At 36.7% G+C, this 15,408-nt stretch overlaps 1 protein-coding gene across 1 annotated transcript in view; it reads left to right on the top strand.

The window, feature by feature from the left end:
* LOC108443475 (complement C3-like) overlaps positions 1 to 15,408 on the top strand; it is a 77,498-nt gene that overhangs the window by 42,529 nt on the left and 19,561 nt on the right. The window contains exons 32-33 of the mRNA XM_037534738.1: positions 793 to 953; positions 1,694 to 1,849. Of these exons, the coding sequence (XP_037390635.1) occupies positions 793 to 953; positions 1,694 to 1,849 (317 nt within the window). The remainder of the gene's footprint in view (positions 1 to 792; positions 954 to 1,693; positions 1,850 to 15,408) is intronic.

A 15,408-nucleotide genomic window follows, 5' to 3' on the forward strand; every position in this document is an offset into this window, starting at 1 on the left:
GACATGTTTTGTTCATTCTCTAAGTGAAAAGATCTAACACGTTCTCTAAAGGGCTTGACGTACATCCCGTTCCGAAACCATGGGCATTAATCTGCGGCCACTAGAGCCTCCACTCTTCTCAGAAGGCTTTCCGCAAGATTTCGGAGCATGTCTGTGGCAATCTGTGCCTGTTCAGTCAAAAGAGCATGTGTGAGGTCGCGTGAAGAAGAACGTGTGGCTTGCAATCAACGTTCCAGTTCATCCAGAGATGTTCAGTGGGCTTGAGGTCATGGCTCACAGGTCACTGGAGATCCTCCACACCAAATTTGTCGGTCCATGTCTTTATGGGCTTCTCTTTTTACAGAAGGCAGGAAACAGCCTTTCCCAAACTGTTGGAAGCATGTAGTTGTCTAAAATGTCTTTGTATGCTGTAGCATTCGTTTTACCCTTCACTGGAACTAAAGAGCCCAAATCCTGAAAAAGAGCCCTAGACAATTATCCCTCCTCCACCAAACTTTACTGTTGGCACCATGCGTTCCAGTAGGTAGTGTTCTTTTGGCATCTGCGTCCATCTGGGCCGGTGTGGCTGCAGGTTTTAAATTCCAACAAAGCAGGAGTGCACAGTATCAGTTGTTGAAGACTGAGACCAACTGATTAAACAAGTGGATTTATGTTTATTCCTGTTTGTTTGGAATAAAATCCACACTGGCCCATTGCAGATACGATTGGACTTGCTTCAGAGGATGTGTACTTTTTATCAATTAGAAAATCAGTGCCAGTGTCATATATTCACTCTTTCTTCCCCCCCGTCAGACCGCACTCACTGGCCTGATTCAAGCTCGTTCTTCACCTTGGAGGCCACAGGCTATGCGCTGTTAGCTCTGCTGAAAGGGGGCCACATGCAGGAGGCGACTGCCCCCTTCAAGTGGTTGAACGAGCAGCGCAGAGTTGGAGGAGGATATGGATCCACACAGGTACCAATACATCACTGCATAAATCATGAATCCAGAGTAAGGAAATAAGCCGCAAAGCAAAACATGTTACAGTGATTTCACCACAGTTAAGGGTCGTTGTTAGGCCAAGACAAAGCAAAGCAAGGCAGAGTGGCATAATGGTCGAAGATTTTCCATGAACAGCACCATGGCTTATAATAATCAAATTTACTAGAACTAGATTCACAATTACAATGTTTTTTTTTTTTTATATGTTGAAGAAACTATAACGGAACTTGATGCATAAGAGTTATGAGAAAATGTGTTCAACTATCATGAAAGTCATGTCATAATTAGGTTTGTGCCAATACAGCTTGATATGTTTTATTAATGACAAAGATCACAGCTTTTATCAAAATGAAACCTTTAAAATGTGGAACTGTATAAATATCGGGACTTCTAAACTAGTTAGGGTTGAGGTTAGATGGAGTTAGTATTGGTATCAGTACTCGGTATCGGCCGATACTCAGGGATCAGGTATCAGTATCTGTGGTATTGGTGCTCTAGATCTCTAGTCACAGTGCAGAACTGTTAAAGGTGCTAAAATAAACATTTTTATAGAATTTTTTTTTTTAATGATTTCAAAGTGAAGTCCGACTTGGAAATGGTCCTGGAAGGCTTCATGTGAATCTCTTACTAAATTCTTTTTTGATTTCTCTCTCTCTCTCTCTCTCTCTCTCTCTCTCTCTCTCTCTCTCTCTCTCTCTCTCTCTCTCTCTCAGTCTACTATGATAGTCCTGCAGGCTCTGTCAGAGTATCTGGTGAAGAGGCCTCCTGAGTCAAAGCTCAATCTGCACGTGGAGCTCCGGGTTCCTGGACGCTCAGACACGCGCTGGGCCTTCACGCCCACACTGGCCCATGTAGCCCGATCGTCACGGGTCAGTCACTGAAGACCCTTCTGAAAGCAGTATATTTGGCTTTAAGTGTTATTACTTGGCATTCTCAGCAGTGATATCATGCACATATGATTAAAACTAGGTTTAGTAGTTTCGCTGTATCTGCATATCATTAGCTTCGTGCACTTGTGCCGTTTAAGTGCTTTTAGTTTGGAAAAACAGTCAAGACCATAAAAAGAGCAGTAAAACTTCATTGGCATGTACAATACACAGAAATGGTTCAACTCCAATTTTATGTACTTTATGCTAATTCAATATTTAAAGAGTTTTTTTTTATCAGCCTAGTGAGGATAGTTGGAGGAACACACTAAGGGAGCTGAATTAGTTTTTCATTTTTATCAGAGATTAAAATGCATTGACAATTATTATTGTCAGACACTATAAACTCCACACGCTGCAGATTCATACTGGATTAAAATCACTCCACAATTATTAGTCAGACTGTAAAACTACACACTGCAGATTCATACTGGATTAAAATCACTCCAATTATTACAGTCAGACTGTAAAACTACACACACTGCAGATTCATACTGGATTAAAATCTCTCCACAATTATTACCATCAGACTGTAAAACTACACACTGCAGATTCATACTGGATTAAAATCACTCCACAATTATTACAGTCAGACTGTAAAACTACACGCTGCAGATTCATACTGGATTAAAATCACTCCACAATTATTACAGTCAGACTGTAAAACTACACACTGCAGATTCACACTGGATTAAAATCACTCCACAATTATTACAGTCAGACTGTAAAACTACACACTGCAGATTCACACTGGATTAAAATCACTCCACAATTATTACAGTCAGACTGTAAAACTACACACACTGCAGATTCACACTGGATTAAAATCACTCCACAATTATTACAGTCAGACTGTAAAACTACACACGCTGCAGATTCATACTGGATTAAAATCACTCCACAATTATTACAGTCAGACTGTAAAACTACACACTGCAGATTCATACTGGATTAAAATCTCTCCACAATTATTACAGTCAGACTGTAAAACTACACACGCTGCACATTCATACTGGATTAAAATCACTCCACAATTATTACAGTCAGACTGTAAAACTACACACTGCAGATTCATACTGGATTAAAATCACTCCAGAATTATTACCGTCAGACTGTAAAACTACACACTGCAGATTCATACTGGATTAAAATCACTCCACAATTATTACCGTCAGACTGTAAAACTACACACACTGCAGATTCACACTGGATTAAAATCACTCCACAATTATTACAGTCAGACTGTAAAACTACACACACTGCAGATTCACACTGGATTAAAATCACTCCACAATTATTACAGTCAGACTGTAAAACTACACACACTGCAGATTCACACTGGATTAAAATCACTCCACAATTATTACAGTCAGACTGTAAAACTACACACACTGCAGATTCACACTGGATTAAAATCACTCCACAATTATTACAGTCAGACTGTAAAACTACACACTGCAGATTCATACTGGATTAAAATCTCTCCACAATTATTACAGTCAGACTGTAAAACTACACACGCTGCAGATTCATACTGGATTAAAATCACTCCACAATTATTACAGTCAGACTGTAAAACTACACACTGCAGATTCATACTGGATTAAAATCACTCCACAATTATTACCGTCAGACTGTAAAACTACACACTGCAGATTCATACTGGATTAAAATCACTCCACAATTATTACCGTCAGACTGTAAAACTACACACTGCAGATTCATACTGGATTAAAATCACTCCACAATTATTACCGTCAGACTGTAAAACTACAGACACTGCAGATTCATACTGGATTAAAATCACTCCACAATTATTACCGTCAGACTGTAAAACTACACACACTGCAGATTCATACTGGATTAAAATCACTCCACAATTATTACAGTCAGACTGTAAAACTACACACACTGCAGATTCATACTGGATTAAAATCACTCCACAATTATTACAGTCAGACTGTAAAACTACACACACTGCAGATTCACACTGGATTAAAATCACTCCACAATTATTACAGTCAGACTGTAAAACTACACACACTGCAGATTCACACTGGATTAAAATCACTCCACAATTATTACAGTCAGACTGTAAAACTACACACACTGCAGATTCACACTGGATTAAAATCACTCCACAATTATTACAGTCAGACTGTAAAACTACACACTGCAGATTCACACTGGATTAAAATCTCTCCACAATTATTACAGTCAGACTGTAAAACTACACACGCTGCAGATTCATACTGGATTAAAATCACTCCACAATTATTACAGTCAGACTGTAAAACTACACACTGCAGATTCATACTGGATTAAAATCACTCCACAATTATTACCGTCAGACTGTAAAACTACACACTGCAGATTCATACTGGATTAAAATCACTCCACAATTATTACCGTCAGACTGTAAAACTACAGACACTGCAGATTCATACTGGATTAAAATCACTCCACAATTATTACCGTCAGACTGTAAAACTACAGACACTGCAGATTCATACTGGATTAAAATCACTCCACAATTATTACAGTCAGACTGTAAAACTACACACACTGCAGATTCATACTGGATTAAAATCACTCCACAATTATTACAGTCAGACTGTAAAACTACACACACTGCAGATTCATACTGGATTAAAATCACTCCACAATTATTACAGTCAGACTGTAAAACTACACACACTGCAGATTCATACTGGATTAAAATCACTCCACAATTATTACAGTCAGACTGTAAAACTACACACACTGCAGATTCATACTGGATTAAAATCACTCCACAATTATTACAGTCAGACTGTAAAACTACACACACTGCAGATTCATACTGGATTAAAATCACTCCACAATTATTACAGTCAGACTGTAAAACTACACACACTGCAGATTCATACTGGATTAAAATCACTCCACAATTATTACAGTCAGACTGTAAAACTACACACACTGCAGATTCATACTGGATTAAAATCACTCCACAATTATTACAGTCAGACTGTAAAACTACACACACTGCAGATTCATACTGGATTAAAATCACTCCACAATTATTACAGTCAGACTGTAAAACTACACACACTGCAGATTCATACTGGATTAAAATCACTCCACAATTATTACAGTCAGACTGTAAAACTACACACACTGCAGATTCATACTGGATTAAAATCACTCCACAATTATTACAGTCAGACTGTAAAACTACACACACTGCAGATTCATACTGGATTAAAATCACTCCACAATTATTACAGTCAGACTGTAAAACTACACACACTGCAGATTCACACTGGATTAAAATCACTCCACAATTATTACAGTCAGACTGTAAAACTACACACACTGCAGATTCACACTGGATTAAAATCACTCCACAATTATTACAGTCAGACTGTAAAACTACACACACTGCAGATTCACACTGGATTAAAATCACTCCACAATTATTACAGTCAGACTGTAAAACTACACACACTGCAGATTCACACTGGATTAAAATCACTCCACAATTATTACAGTCAGACTGTAAAACTACACACTGCAGATTCACACTGGATTAAAATCTCTCCACAATTATTACAGTCAGACTGTAAAACTACACACGCTGCAGATTCATACTGGATTAAAATCACTCCACAATTATTACAGTCAGACTGTAAAACTACACACTGCAGATTCATACTGGATTAAAATCACTCCACAATTATTACAGTCAGACTGTAAAACTACACACTGCAGATTCATACTGGATTAAAATCTCTCCACAATTATTACAGTCAGACTGTAAAACTACACACGCTGCACATTCATACTGGATTAAAATCACTCCACAATTATTACAGTCAGACTGTAAAACTACACACTGCAGATTCATACTGGATTAAAATCACTCCAGAATTATTACCGTCAGACTGTAAAACTACACACTGCAGATTCATACTGGATTAAAATCACTCCACAATTATTACCGTCAGACTGTAAAACTACACACACTGCAGATTCACACTGGATTAAAATCACTCCACAATTATTACAGTCAGACTGTAAAACTACACACACTGCAGATTCACACTGGATTAAAATCACTCCACAATTATTACAGTCAGACTGTAAAACTACACACACTGCAGATTCACACTGGATTAAAATCACTCCACAATTATTACAGTCAGACTGTAAAACTACACACACTGCAGATTCACACTGGATTAAAATCACTCCACAATTATTACAGTCAGACTGTAAAACTACACACTGCAGATTCATACTGGATTAAAATCTCTCCACAATTATTACAGTCAGACTGTAAAACTACACACGCTGCAGATTCATACTGGATTAAAATCACTCCACAATTATTACCGTCAGACTGTAAAACTACACACTGCAGATTCATACTGGATTAAAATCACTCCACAATTATTACCGTCAGACTGTAAAACTACACACTGCAGATTCATACTGGATTAAAATCACTCCACAATTATTACCGTCAGACTGTAAAACTACACACTGCAGATTCATACTGGATTAAAATCACTCCACAATTATTACCGTCAGACTGTAAAACTACACACTGCAGATTCATACTGGATTAAAATCACTCCACAATTATTACCGTCAGACTGTAAAACTACACACACTGCAGATTCATACTGGATTAAAATCACTCCACAATTATTACAGTCAGACTGTAAAACTACACACACTGCAGATTCATACTGGATTAAAATCACTCCACAATTATTACAGTCAGACTGTAAAACTACACACACTGCAGATTCACACTGGATTAAAATCACTCCACAATTATTACAGTCAGACTGTAAAACTACACACACTGCAGATTCACACTGGATTAAAATCACTCCACAATTATTACAGTCAGACTGTAAAACTACACACACTGCAGATTCACACTGGATTAAAATCACTCCACAATTATTACAGTCAGACTGTAAAACTACACACTGCAGATTCACACTGGATTAAAATCTCTCCACAATTATTACAGTCAGACTGTAAAACTACACACGCTGCAGATTCATACTGGATTAAAATCACTCCACAATTATTACAGTCAGACTGTAAAACTACACACTGCAGATTCATACTGGATTAAAATCACTCCACAATTATTACCGTCAGACTGTAAAACTACACACTGCAGATTCATACTGGATTAAAATCACTCCACAATTATTACCGTCAGACTGTAAAACTACAGACACTGCAGATTCATACTGGATTAAAATCACTCCACAATTATTACCGTCAGACTGTAAAACTACACACACTGCAGATTCATACTGGATTAAAATCACTCCACAATTATTACAGTCAGACTGTAAAACTACACACACTGCAGATTCATACTGGATTAAAATCACTCCACAATTATTACAGTCAGACTGTAAAACTACACACACTGCAGATTCATACTGGATTAAAATCACTCCACAATTATTACAGTCAGACTGTAAAACTACACACACTGCAGATTCATACTGGATTAAAATCACTCCACAATTATTACAGTCAGACTGTAAAACTACACACACTGCAGATTCATACTGGATTAAAATCACTCCACAATTATTACAGTCAGACTGTAAAACTACACACACTGCAGATTCATACTGGATTAAAATCACTCCACAATTATTACAGTCAGACTGTAAAACTACACACACTGCAGATTCATACTGGATTAAAATCACTCCACAATTATTACAGTCAGACTGTAAAACTACACACACTGCAGATTCATACTGGATTAAAATCACTCCACAATTATTACAGTCAGACTGTAAAACTACACACACTGCAGATTCATACTGGATTAAAATCACTCCACAATTATTACAGTCAGACTGTAAAACTACACACACTGCAGATTCATACTGGATTAAAATCACTCCACAATTATTACAGTCAGACTGTAAAACTACACACACTGCAGATTCATACTGGATTAAAATCACTCCACAATTATTACAGTCAGACTGTAAAACTACACACACTGCAGATTCACACTGGATTAAAATCACTCCACAATTATTACAGTCAGACTGTAAAACTACACACACTGCAGATTCACACTGGATTAAAATCACTCCACAATTATTACAGTCAGACTGTAAAACTACACACACTGCAGATTCACACTGGATTAAAATCACTCCACAATTATTACAGTCAGACTGTAAAACTACACACACTGCAGATTCACACTGGATTAAAATCACTCCACAATTATTACAGTCAGACTGTAAAACTACACACACTGCAGATTCACACTGGATTAAAATCACTCCACAATTATTACAGTCAGACTGTAAAACTACACACACTGCAGATTCACACTGGATTAAAATCACTCCACAATTATTACAGTCAGACTGTAAAACTACACACTGCAGATTCACACTGGATTAAAATCTCTCCACAATTATTACAGTCAGACTGTAAAACTACACACGCTGCAGATTCATACTGGATTAAAATCACTCCACAATTATTACAGTCAGACTGTAAAACTACACACTGCAGATTCATACTGGATTAAAATCACTCCACAATTATTACCGTCAGACTGTAAAACTACACACTGCAGATTCATACTGGATTAAAATCACTCCACAATTATTACCGTCAGACTGTAAAACTACACACACTGCAGATTCATACTGGATTAAAATCACTCCACAATTATTACCGTCAGACTGTAAAACTACACACACTGCAGATTCATACTGGATTAAAATCACTCCACAATTATTACCGTCAGACTGTAAAACTACACACACTGCAGATTCATACTGGATTAAAATCACTCCACAATTATTACCGTCAGACTGTAAAACTACACACACTGCAGATTCATACTGGATTAAAATCACTCCACAATTATTACCGTCAGACTGTAAAACTACACACTGCAGATTCATACTGGATTAAAATCACTCCACAATTATTACAGTCAGACTGTAAAACTACACACACTGCAGATTCACACTGGATTAAAATCACTCCACAATTATTACAGTCAGACTGTAAAACTACACACACTGCAGATTCACACTGGATTAAAATCACTCCACAATTATTACAGTCAGACTGTAAAACTACACACTGCAGATTCACACTGGATTAAAATCTCTCCACAATTATTACAGTCAGACTGTAAAACTACACACTGCAGATTCATACTGGATTAAAATCACTCCACAATTATTACAGTCAGACTGTAAAACTACACACTGCAGATTCATACTGGATTAAAATCTCTCCACAATTATTACAGTCAGACTGTAAAACTACACACTGCAGATTCATACTGGATTAAAATCTCTCCACAATTATTACAGTCAGACTGTAAAACTACACACGCTGCACATTCATACTGGATTAAAATCACTCCAGAATTATTACCGTCAGACTGTAAAACTACACACTGCAGATTCATACTGGATTAAAATCACTCCACAATTATTACCGTCAGACTGTAAAACTACACACACTGCAGATTCATACTGGATTAAAATCACTCCACAATTATTACCGTCAGACTGTAAAACTACACACACTGCAGATTCACACTGGATTAAAATCACTCCACAATTATTACAGTCAGACTGTAAAACTACACACACTGCAGATTCACACTGGATTAAAATCACTCCACAATTATTACAGTCAGACTGTAAAACTACACACACTGCAGATTCACACTGGATTAAAATCACTCCACAATTATTACAGTCAGACTGTAAAACTACACACACTGCAGATTCACACTGGATTAAAATCACTCCACAATTATTACAGTCAGACTGTAAAACTACACACTGCAGATTCATACTGGATTAAAATCTCTCCACAATTATTACAGTCAGACTGTAAAACTACACACGCTGCAGATTCATACTGGATTAAAATCACTCCACAATTATTACCGTCAGACTGTAAAACTACACACTGCAGATTCATACTGGATTAAAATCACTCCACAATTATTACCGTCAGACTGTAAAACTACACACTGCAGATTCATACTGGATTAAAATCACTCCACAATTATTACCGTCAGACTGTAAAACTACACACTGCAGATTCATACTGGATTAAAATCACTCCACAATTATTACCGTCAGACTGTAAAACTACAGACACTGCAGATTCATACTGGATTAAAATCACTCCACAATTATTACCGTCAGACTGTAAAACTACACACACTGCAGATTCATACTGGATTAAAATCACTCCACAATTATTACAGTCAGACTGTAAAACTACACACACTGCAGATTCATACTGGATTAAAATCACTCCACAATTATTACAGTCAGACTGTAAAACTACACACACTGCAGATTCACACTGGATTAAAATCACTCCACAATTATTACAGTCAGACTGTAAAACTACACACACTGCAGATTCACACTGGATTAAAATCACTCCACAATTATTACAGTCAGACTGTAAAACTACACACACTGCAGATTCACACTGGATTAAAATCACTCCACAATTATTACAGTCAGACTGTAAAACTACACACTGCAGATTCACACTGGATTAAAATCTCTCCACAATTATTACAGTCAGACTGTAAAACTACACACGCTGCAGATTCATACTGGATTAAAATCACTCCACAATTATTACCGTCAGACTGTAAAACTACACACTGCAGATTCATACTGGATTAAAATCACTCCACAATTATTACCGTCAGACTGTAAAACTACACACTGCAGATTCATACTGGATTAAAATCACTCCACAATTATTACCGTCAGACTGTAAAACTACAGACACTGCAGATTCATACTGGATTAAAATCACTCCACAATTATTACCGTCAGACTGTAAAACTACACACACTGCAGATTCATACTGGATTAAAATCACTCCACAATTATTACAGTCAGACTGTAAAACTACACACACTGCAGATTCATACTGGATTAAAATCACTCCACAATTATTACAGTCAGACTGTAAAACTACACACACTGCAGATTCATACTGGATTAAAATCACTCCACAATTATTACAGTCAGACTGTAAAACTACACACACTGCAGATTCATACTGGATTAAAATCACTCCACAATTATTACAGTCAGACTGTAAAACTACACACACTGCAGATTCATACTGGATTAAAATCACTCCACAATTATTACAGTCAGACTGTAAAACTACACACACTGCAGATTCATACTGGATTAAAATCACTCCACAATTATTACAGTCAGACTGTAAAACTACACACACTGCAGATTCATACTGGATTAAAATCACTCCACAATTATTACAGTCAGACTGTAAAACTACACACACTGCAGATTCATACTGGATTAAAATCACTCCACAATTATTACAGTCAGACTGTAAAACTACACACACTGCAGATTCATACTGGATTAAAATCACTCCACAATTATTACAGTCAGACTGTAAAACTACACACACTGCAGATTCATACTGGATTAAAATCACTCCACAATTATTACAGTCAGACTGTAAAACTACACACACTGCAGATTCATACTGGATTAAAATCACTCCACAATTATTACAGTCAGACTGTAAAACTACACACACTGCAGATTCATACTGGATTAAAATCACTCCACAATTATTACAGTCAGACTGTAAAACTACACACACTGCAGATTCACACTGGATTAAAATCACTCCACAATTATTACAGTCAGACTGTAAAACTACACACACTGCAGATTCACACTGGATTAAAATCACTCCACAATTATTACAGTCAGACTGTAAAACTACACACACTGCAGATTCATACTGGATTAAAATCACTCCACAATTATTACAGTCAGACTGTAAAACTACACACACTGCAGATTCACACTGGATTAAAATCACTCCACAATTATTACAGTCAGACTGTAAAACTACACACACTGCAGATTCACACTGGATTAAAATCACTCCACAATTATTACAGTCAGACTGTAAAACTACACACTGCAGATTCACACTGGATTAAAATCTCTCCACAATTATTACAGTCAGACTGTAAAACTACACACGCTGCAGATTCATACTGGATTAAAATCACTCCACAATTATTACCGTCAGACTGTAAAACTACACACTGCAGATTCATACTGGATTAAAATCACTCCACAATTATTACCGTCAGACTGTAAAACTACACACTGCAGATTCATACTGGATTAAAATCACTCCACAATTATTACCGTCAGACTGTAAAACTACACACTGCAGATTCATACTGGATTAAAATCACTCCACAATTATTACCGTCAGACTGTAAAACTACAGACACTGCAGATTCATACTGGATTAAAATCACTCCACAATTATTACCGTCAGACTGTAAAACTACACACACTGCAGATTCATACTGGATTAAAATCACTCCACAATTATTACCGTCAGACTGTAAAACTACACACACTGCAGATTCATACTGGATTAAAATCACTCCACAATTATTACCGTCAGACTGTAAAACTACACACACTGCAGATTCATACTGGATTAAAATCACTCCACAATTATTACCGTCAGACTGTAAAACTACACACACTGCAGATTCATACTGGATTAAAATCACTCCACAATTATTACAGTCAGACTGTAAAACTACACACACTGCAGATTCATACTGGATTAAAATCACTCCACAATTATTACAGTCAGACTGTAAAACTACACACACTGCAGATTCATACTGGATTAAAATCACTCCACAATTATTACAGTCAGACTGTAAAACTACACACACTGCAGATTCATACTGGATTAAAATCACTCCACAATTATTACAGTCAGACTGTAAAACTACACACACTGCAGATTCATACTGGATTAAAATCACTCCACAATTATTACAGTCAGACTGTAAAACTACACACACTGCAGATTCATACTGGATTAAAATCACTCCACAATTATTACAGTCAGACTGTAAAACTACACACACTGCAGATTCATACTGGATTAAAATCACTCCACAATTATTACAGTCAGACTGTAAAACTACACACACTGCAGATTCATACTGGATTAAAATCACTCCACAATTATTACAGTCAGACTGTAAAACTACACACACTGCAGATTCATACTGGATTAAAATCACTCCACAATTATTACAGTCAGACTGTAAAACTACACACACTGCAGATTCATACTGGATTAAAATCACTCCACAATTATTACAGTCAGACTGTAAAACTACACACACTGCAGATTCATACTGGATTAAAATCACTCCACAATTATTACAGTCAGACTGTAAAACTACACACACTGCAGATTCATACTGGATTAAAATCACTCCACAATTATTACAGTCAGACTGTAAAACTACACACACTGCAGATTCATACTGGATTAAAATCACTCCACAATTATTACAGTCAGACTGTAAAACTACACACACTGCAGATTCATACTGGATTAAAATCACTCCACAATTATTACAGTCAGACTGTAAAACTACACACGCTGCAGATTCATACTGGATTAAAATCACTCCACAATTATTACAGTCAGACTGTAAAACTACACACGCTGCAGATTCATACTGGATTAAAATCACTCCACAATTATTACAGTCAGACTGTAAAACTACACACGCTGCAGATTCATACTGGATTAAAATCACTCCACAATTATTACAGTCAGACTGTAAAACTACACACGCTGCAGATTCATACTGGATTAAAATCACTCCACAATTATTACAGTCAGACTGTAAAACTACACACGCTGCAGATTCATACTGGATTAAAATCACTCCACAATTATTACAGTCAGACTGTAAAACTACACACGCTGCAGATTCATACTGGATTAAAATCACTCCACAATTATTACAGTCAGACTGTAAAACTACACACGCTGCAGATTCATACTGGATTAAAATCACTCCACAATTATTACAGTCAGACTGTAAAACTACACACGCTGCAGATTCATACTGGATTAAAATCACTCCACAATTATTACAGTCAGACTGTAAAACTACACACGCTGCAGATTCATACTGGATTAAAATCACTCCACAATTATTACAGTCAGACTGTAAAACTACACACGCTGCAGATTCATACTGGATTAAAATCACTCCACAATTATTACAGTCAGACTGTAAAACTACACACGCTGCAGATTCATACTGGATTAAAATCACTCCACAATTATTACAGTCAGACTGTAAAACTACACACGCTGCAGATTCATACTGGATTAAAATCACTCCACAATTATTACAGTCAGACTGTAAAACTACACACGCTGCAGATTCATACTGGATTAAAATCACTCCACAATTATTACAGTCAGACTGTAAAACTACACACGCTGCAGATTCATACTGGATTAAAATCACTCCACAATTATTACAGTCAGACTGTAAAACTACACACACTGCAGATTCATACTGGATTAAAATCACTCCACAATTATTACAGTCAGACTGTAAAACTACACACGCTGCAGATTCATACTGGATTAAAATCACTCCACAATTATTACAGTCAGACTGTAAAACTACACACGCTGCAGTTTCATACTGGATTAAAATCACTCCACAATTATTACAGTCAGACTGTAAAACTACACACGCTGCAGATTCATACTGGATTAAAATCACTCCACAATTATTACAGTCAGACTGTAAAACTACACACGCTGCAGATTCATACTGGATTAAAATCACTCCACAATTATTACAGTCAGACTGTAAAACTACACACGCTGCAGATTCATACTGGATTAAAATCACTCCACAATTATTACAGTCAGACTGTAAAACTACACACGCTGCAGATTCATACTGGATTAAAATCACTCCACAATTATTACAGTCAGACTGTAAAACTACACACGCTGCAGATTCATACTGGATTAAAATCACTCCACAATTATTACAGTCAGACTGTAAAACTACACACGCTGCAGATTCATACTGGATTAAAATCACTCCACAATTATTACAGTCAGACTGTAAAACTACACACGCTGCAGATTCATACTGGATTAAAATCACTCCACAATTATTACAGTCAGACTGTAAAACTACACACGCTGCAGATTCATACTGGATTAAAATCACTCCACAATTATTACAGTCAGACTGTAAAACTACACACGCTGCAGATTCATACTGGATTAAAATCACTCCACAATTATTACAGTCAGACTGTAAAACTACACACGCTGCAGATTCATACTGGATTAAAATCACTCCACAATTATTACAGTCAGACTGTAAAACTACACACGCTGCAGATTCATACTGGATTAAAATCACTCCACAATTATTACAGTCAGACTGTAAAACTACACACGCTGCAGATTCATACTGGATTAAAATCACTCCACAATTATTACAGTCAGACTGTAAAACTACACACGCTGCAGATTCATACTGGATTAAAATCACTCCACAATTATTACAGTCA

This window comes from Pygocentrus nattereri, chromosome 25, assembly GCF_015220715.1.
Source record: "Pygocentrus nattereri isolate fPygNat1 chromosome 25, fPygNat1.pri, whole genome shotgun sequence".
Lineage (NCBI taxonomy): Eukaryota > Metazoa > Chordata > Actinopteri > Characiformes > Serrasalmidae > Pygocentrus > Pygocentrus nattereri.